The sequence below is a fragment of the Rhincodon typus genome, chromosome 1 (assembly GCF_021869965.1).
Source record: "Rhincodon typus isolate 14 chromosome 1, sRhiTyp1.1, whole genome shotgun sequence".
Lineage (NCBI taxonomy): Eukaryota > Metazoa > Chordata > Chondrichthyes > Orectolobiformes > Rhincodontidae > Rhincodon > Rhincodon typus.
This window is the reverse complement of record NC_063332.1, coordinates 36,699,685-36,707,903: the sequence shown is the minus strand read 5'-3', so window position 1 is coordinate 36,707,903 and position 8,219 is coordinate 36,699,685. Positions and strand designations below refer to the sequence as shown.

Sequence of the window (8,219 nt, the reverse complement as noted above, 5' to 3'; positions counted from 1 at the left end):
CTATCACCACCCTCTGTCTCCTACCGTCAAGCCAATTTTATATCCAATTGGCTAGCTCTCCCTGGATCCCATCTCATCTAACCTTACTAACCAGTCTACCGTGAGGAACCTTGTCGAAGACCTTGCTAAAGACCAAGTAGACAACATCTACCACTCTGCCTTCCTCTTGGTCACCTCTTCAAAACCTCAATCAAGTTTAAGAGACACAATTTCCCATGCACAAAGCCCTGATGACTATCCCTAATCAGTCCTTGCCTTTCCAAATGCGTGTAGATCACATCTCTCAGAATCCCTTCCGACAACTTACCCACCGATGTTGTCAAGCTCACCGATCCATAGTTCCTGGGCTTTTCCTTGCAGTCTATTTTAAATGATAGCACAAAACTAGCCACTCTCCAGTTTTCCAACACCTCACTCTTGGCTGTCAATGATACAAATATCACCAGTAGGGGTCTTGCACATTCTTCCCTAACTTCCCACATTGTCCTGGAATACACTTGATCAGGTTCTGAGATTTAGCTATCTTTATGTGTTTTAACACCTCCAGCATCTCCTCTTCTGTAGTCTGGACTCATTTCTAGACATCACTATTTATTTCCTAAGTTCCCTTGCTTCCCTACCTTTCTCCACAGTAAATACTGATGCAAAAATTTTTTTTAGGATCTCACCCATCTCCTGTGGTTCCGTATAGATGGCCTCATAGATCTTTAAGGTGCCCTATTCTCTCCCTAATTACTCTTTTTCCCTTAATAATAATCATAATGGAAAGTGGAGCATAAAGGAAAAATGATGGGAGCCTGTTAGAAAAGCACAAAGTGAATCATGGTAGATTTAAATCTACATGTATGCTGGAAAAGTCAGGTGGGCAAAGCAGCCTGGTTGCCAAGTTTATGGAGTACTTTTGTGATTGTTTTTTAGAACAGCACTTTCTGGAGCAGACTATACCAGACCTCACATGTAGCAATGAGGTATGGGTGCCTTTGCTATAAGATTATAAGCCCTATTTATCAGAAACCATAATATGATTTAATTCTACATTCAGTTTGAGGGAGAGAGGAGTTGGTTTGAGACTTTTTTTTAATAACTTAAACAAGGGCAATAATGAGGCATTGAAAGCAAAGCAAGGAAAAGTGAATTGGCAAATGAGCTTAAATGGTGGTTTTACCCAAAGTTTCAGGTTGGTGACTCTCCTTGCATGTACAGTATATATAGTAAGATCCTAAATGGTTCAAAGAGAACAAACTTATTGTTTCACTCCACAGTGCACAAAGAAAACCTTCCTTACAATGTGTCCTTGTGATATTATCGTATTTGATTCTAAAATCTCATTTCCTCTAAGACACTACTACTTGTGCTACTTCTGGAATGTCTATGCAATGAGTTCCATTTTAGTTCTAACATAAATATTGGAATAAATTTGATGCCTAGGGGTGCTGAAAAGATATTAATTATCTGTCAACAGATGCCTAAAGGTGGCAGACCAGGTTAATAGGGTAGTTACCAAGGCATATGGGAATCTTGCCTTTATCAGTCGTGGCACAGATTATAAGAGCAGGCATGTTATGTTGGAACTGTACAAAACTTTGATTAGGCCACAGTTGGAGTAATGTGTGCAGTTCTGCTAACAACATGATAGGAAAGATGTCATTGTACTGGAGGGAGTGCAAAGATTGTTGCCTGAGATGGGGAAGTTTAGCTCTGTAGAGAGAGTGGATTAGCTTCTGTTGTTTTCTTTAAAAGCAGAGATGGATAAAATGGGATTGAAGTGTATAAAATGATGAGAGGCATGGACAGGGTGGATATAAATGTGGATAGACCTTTCCTGTTAGTTGAAAGGTCAACAAGAGGCAATATTTTAAGGTGGAAGGAGGTTTAGACGAGATTTGAGGGAAAATTTCATCCAGAGGTTGGTGGGAATCTGGAATGGACTGCCAGAGAAGGTAGCTGATGCAGGAAATTTCACAATCTTTAAACATACTTGGACGAGCACTTGAAAGATCTTAGTGTTCAAGACTGTGGGCCAAATGCTGGAAAGTGGGACTAGTATAAATTGGGAGTAGTTTTGGCAGTGAAGGCTTGATGGGCCGATGGGCCAAATGGCCTCTTCTTTACCGTATGATTCTATAATTCTAATGTGAGTGCCTTATGAATAAATCTATTATGCCCTCATTGCAATGAAATCAAAATTAACCATAGCATCCTCTGCTCTAACCTTCCCTCCATGGATTTCAAAACAATGCAACCTGTTACCCAGCTATATTATTTTCCTTCTACACTCTATAAATGTTTAAATCCAATTTTCGAATCTCCTCATCACCATTTCCAGACTGACTTCATTTCCTACTATGAATAAGTTAACGTTCATGGCTTCTGCATTATAAAACTGCTAATAAATTATCACACAAAAATGACTGCGTGCAGATAATATTAAATGTTTGATGCAGCACAGAAAACAATTAAAGGACTATACTCTCATTGGCAACATAATGGTTAATTTCCACCATAATGTTATAAGTTTAAGTGCCTTTCCTCCAAGCCCAGCCTCACGGAAGACAGACTGGGAAGGGATGGGAAACAGCTGATAACCTTCAAGGTGGCCCAATTCTATGCAATTGTTCACAACTGCCCAGACTATGCTTGCCATTTTTTGTGTCCAGCATTTCAGTTGTGCAAAAAAAGAAGAATACATTGGACAGTCTCATTATTGGTGCATTGCTGGGATGGAGATAGTCTACATTTTGTTACTTCCAGTGGGAGGTGGCACTGCTCCAGTGGAAAATCCTCCTCAGTATATTCTGAATGATTGTTTGTAAATTAATGCTCAGTGAATTGCAGACAGGTATTGAAATCAGACTGAAGATCATTGATATCATTCTCAACTGGAATATTGATTTCCCTTATGTTACTACTACAGAAGTGAGGTCTTTGACCCCATTCTGACATATGTGTATAGGTGTTGTATTTACAGTTGTCAGCAGGAATGGCACAGCCCACTGCACCCATCATAGATGAATTTGGGTTGTAGACTCCAAGGTGAGAGTTAGCTTGATAATGTTGGTTGTGGTGGTGGAGGTAATGCTCAAATTCAGGACTGTAAGCCATGCTTCGCACTGGACTGTGGGATGGGCTGTGCACTGGGCTGTGCAATGGGCTATGAGGCATAGGACAGGTCACTAGGCAGCTATTCCTCCTAATGGCGCGATGAATGTCCAGCTTTGCGATGAGTGGCTTTCCCACGTCTACCTCCTTGGCCTCTTCTACAAATTCATCAAGTCCTTGATATTGATAGCGCAGGCAGGCTGTGAAGACCAGTCGTTCCTACAGCAGAAGGACATGAATTTACGTTTGCTTTAGTTCTATCACTTTTCTTCAAAAAGCTAAACATAATGAAAAAATGATAAGTTGAAGCAGGAAACTGGATAGCATTCTGAAATTTGTAACTCAAGACAAGCTTCTCAAGCTTATAGTATTGCATATTTTCAACATGGTACATATGGTATGTTATTCTTGTAGTCTAATATTGTATATTCACATAGTTATTTAAAATGTTAAAGAGATCCAAGGCTGACATTTGTGTGCCATCAAAGAGAGGCAAAACCACCAGGGAGTTCTTTTGAACTTTTCCTGCTTTCTTTAACCTTTAGGGAAAGATTGGCTGAAATCCCACTTAATTTTTTTTAAAATCATGAACTTACTAATGTAAAGAAAGGAAAAGATCTTCTGAAAAATGTTATTCCATTAATAAAAACTTATGTCATTTTATAAAATGGAAATGTTCAGATAAAGCATTATGACCTTGTGTCATGTATTTCAATTTAGAAAATGTTATTGTAGATTATTGATATCTCTCAAGAGACAATTTTGCTAGCAGTAAAACAAATGTTTAAATTCCAATTATATATAAAATATACATTTATACATATAAACATATACAAATACACATATAAACTATATGGGAGGCAACAGCCTAGTGGTATTATTGTTGGACTGTTAATCCGGAGACCCAGGGAATGTTCGGAGGATCTGGGTTCGAATCTCGCCATGGCACATAGTAGAATTTGAATTCAATAAAAATCTGGAATTAAGAGTCTAATGGTGACCAAAAATTTCAGGAAAAACCCATCTGGTTCATTAATGTCCTTTAGGGAAGGAAACTGCCACCCTTCTGGTGGTCTGGTCTGGTCTACATGTGACTCCAGACCCACAGTAATGTGGTTGATTCTTAATTAGGGATTGGCAATAAATGTTGGCCTAACCAGCGACACCTTCATCCCATGAGGAATTATAAATAAATAAACACCTACAATCAAAGTTGGCAGAGGGGTGGAACTTGACTACCGTAAAATAGTTGTCAATAGTAAATTAGTTGTCTATTGTACATCTTCCCTTATTTGTTAATATAAAATCATTTTAAACTAAATTCTGTGAGGTTTTTTTGATGAGGTAACAGAGAGGGTTGTGAAGCATAATTATCATGTTGAAATGGTGGACACATGTTTCCAAATGGCATTTGATGTGGAGTTGTTGATGGAGGGAATGAATGTTTGTAATGTGATATTTTTTGATAGAAATTTTGCAGAGAGACAACATAAATTAAAGATTACAACTATAACAGCATGTGGGAGCAGAGGGACCAAGGTGCATCTGTGAAGCATGAAAGCGGCAGGACAGGTTGAGAGAGCAGTTAATAAAGAATATTTATAAAGAATTTTGATCTTTCTCACTGGGGTCAGTGAGTGCAAAAGCATGGAAGTTATGTTAAACTTGTATAAAACACTGGTTTGGCCTAAACTGGAGTAATATGTCCAGTTCTGGCCACCACCCTTTATCTAATGGCTTCGCATCTTCCTAGAGTGCAGATAAGATTAATGAGATTCTATCCAGTCATTAGAAACTTTAGTACAATTGAAAAATTGGAGAAGTTGAGGCAAGTTTTTTTGGCAAGAGAAGGTTGAGAGGAGGTATTCAGAGAGACGTGTACAGAGTAGATTGGAAGAAACTGCTCCCATCAGTGGAAGAATTGAGAATCAGAGGACACAGATTTAAAGTAATGGACAAATGGAAGGGACAATGACATGAAGAGAAACCTTTTTCATGCAGCAAGTGGTTAAAATTTGGAATGTGCTACCTAAATGTACTGTGGGAACAAGTAGTCAACAGGGAATTGGATTATCTGAAAAGAAAGTAAGTGCAGGGAGTAGTGAGAGAATAGCATGAGGTAAATAGTTCCTTTAGAGGACCAGCACAGACATGGCAGGCTGAATGGCCTCCTTTCATGCTATAACCATTGTCATAGTATGGTTCACAAAATTGCTCCATCTTTCAACAAAGTCATGGCTGATCTGTTACCTAACTCCATATGATCACCTTTGCCCATTCCTGAAGACCTTTGGTTAACAAAAATCTATCAGTCTCAGATTTTAAATTTTTAATAAATAATTTAGCTTCTATTGTTGCTTTCATAACAGAGTTCTGGACTTCTACCAGTCTTTGTATGCAGAACCATGACCTAACTGAAAGGTCTGATTTTGGTTTTTAGATAACAGCCCCTTGAACTAAACATTACTTCCAGCAGGAATAGTTTCTAGCTATCCTGTCCATATCCTTTAACATCTTGAAAGTTTGAATCTAATCAACCCTGATCTCTTTGAATTCTATGGAATTAAGACCCAGTTTGTTAATCTCTCCTCACAATTTAACCCTTGGAGTTCTGATTATTTTGCACTGCACTCCTTCCAAGACCAATGGATTACTCTGAATGAATACTGCCGAGAACTATGCAAATGTTTTAGATGTGTGGTCTACCTAGAGCATTGAATAACTGTATTCCATCATATTCTGCTTGACGTGAGACCTTTAGGTAGTTGTGAGGCTAGAAGAAGTCAACAGATGAACCATTTGCCATAAAATATCCAGTCCCTCAAGATGTTCTGGTATTCATGGCATTTAAGTGGGTGCATCAGCTGAGTTTCCACTCAAGGTGTTGATAGTGAATGATTTGGGCATTTCAGAGAGGGTGGTTAAGCTCCACCTCATTGTCATTAATTGTTGCTTGCCTTTTTTGTGGCACCTGAATGTTGTCCAGTGTTTTCCACATGCTGGCACTGACTGTTTCGTTACTTGAGAAAAGGTGAATGGCACTAAAAACTGTGCAATGGTCAGCTAACATCCCCATTTTTGACCTTATTGTGGAGGAAAGGTTGGAATATTCTCAACTTGCCCGGATGAATATAGCTCCAATAATTCTCCAGTTGCTTGACACCATCCAGGACAAAGCAGCCCACTTGACTGGCATCGACAAACAAATATTAAGTCCCACCAGAGCTGACACTGAGTAGCAGCAGCGTGTCTTATCTCCAAGACACACTGCAGAAATTCATCCGAGCTCGTTAGGCAAAACCTTCCAAATCCATGAGCACTACCATCTCGAAGGACAAGGGGAACAGATACCAACCCTGCAAATTCCCCCCGAAGCCACTCACCATCTCTACTTGGAAATGTATCAGTGTTCCTTCTGTCTTACTGGGTCAAAATTCTGGAATTCCCTGCCTAAGGGTATTGTGGATCTATCTGCAGAACATGGACTACAGAGTTTCAAGAAAGCAGCTCACCACCACCTTCTCAAGAACAACTAGGTGTGGGCCATATAAGCTGGCTCAGCCAGTGGCACCTACATCCTGCGGGTGAATTTAAAAAAAAAGGCATGGTTGCTAAAATTGATGATGACATAAAGGTAGGTATGAAATTATGATGTAAAAAGGACATGAGCAGGCTACCAAGGTATATAGTTAGGTTGAGTGAGTCGGCAAAGATCTGACAAATGCAATATAATATGATGTGAAGTTGAAAAATTGTCCATTTTGAAAAGAAGCATTTTATCCAAATGGTGAAAGATTGAGGAACTCAGAAATGCAGAGGGATCTGGGTGGCATAATGCATGAATCACCAAAGGCTGGTACACAGATACAGTAAGTAATTAGGAAAACTAATAGAACTTTATTGCTTATTGTGAGTAGAATTGAATAAAGAAGTAGGGAACTAAAGCAGAAATTGCTGGAGAGAATCAGCAGATCTGCCAACAACTGTGGAGAGAAGACTGAGTTTTCATTATGGGACGAGATGAACCTTCTTCAAAACTGAAAGTAGATTATATTTCAGTTGTACATAGCATTGGTGAGACCACACATCAGTTCCAAAGATGAGTCATATAGGACTTAAAATGTTAACTCTGTTTCTCTCTCCTTGGATGCTGTCAGACCTGTTGAGTTTCTACAGGATTTTTGATTTTATCTCATATTGGCAGCATCTGTAATGCTTTGCTTTTAATCAGCAAGACCACTTCTGGTGTACTGGATGGCACTGCACTGGAAGCAGTTCACAGAAGGCTTACCAGTCTAATACATGGAATAAGTATATTGTCTTATGAGAGGGTTGACAGGCTAAGTGCATACCTGCTGCTCTTTAGAAGAGTAAGGGACAAATTGATTTGAAATATATAAGATCTTGAGTGATCTAGTCAGGGTGCATGTGGGAAGGATGTTTCCTCTTGGGAAAGAATTTAGAATTAGTAGTAATTGTTTAAAAATAAGGCGTTGCCCATACAAGATAGAGGTAAGGAGAGCTTTGTTTCTCATTGAGTATTGAGAGTCTTTGGAACTCTCTTCCTGATAAAAACAGTGAAAGCAAAAACTTTAGAAACTTTCAAGGTAAAGGTGTAGAGATTCTTGACAAGCAAGGGTGTGAATTGTTATCGGAGGAGGTGGGAATGTGGAATAATCAGATCAGCCCTGATATTGCTGAATGGCAGAGCAGACTCAAGGCCCCAAGTGGCCCACTCTTTCTCCTAATTCACATGTCTCAATGCAAGTTTGTTATTTCAGGCATGCTTCCATTCGTAGAAACAACTGCTATCACTATCACCTCATCTCAGGAACTTCTCTGATTTTCTTATTTGAAGCTGTAACAATATTTGACATTGCGTGTTCCCAGTGAAATGCAAACTGAGCATTGGTGAGCAGGTCATTTATGACTGCTGTTTGATAGCACTTTGTTAATGATTTACAGTGGACAGATAGATGTACAATCTAAGCAACAAGCATGAAGGGTAAATGTAACCTCTTCATCAGACTAGAAGGTTAAGGGATTTTAATTGCAAAAGCAACTTAGGAAAAGATCAGGGTTTCAAAAAAAAACTTTGGCAAAAGAGTGATGTTCAGCTA

The 8,219-nt window shown here is 39.1% G+C and overlaps 1 protein-coding gene across 1 annotated transcript in view; it reads right to left on the bottom strand.

The window, feature by feature from the left end:
* Positions 1 to 209: 209 nt before the first annotated feature.
* LOC109916622 (MALT paracaspase 1) overlaps positions 210 to 8,219 on the bottom strand; it is a 99,731-nt gene continuing 91,721 nt past the window's right edge. The window contains exon 16 of the mRNA XM_048604224.1: positions 210 to 3,318. Coding sequence (XP_048460181.1) covers positions 2,815 to 3,318 — 504 coding nt within the window. The 3' untranslated portion in view covers positions 210 to 2,814. The remainder of the gene's footprint in view (positions 3,319 to 8,219) is intronic.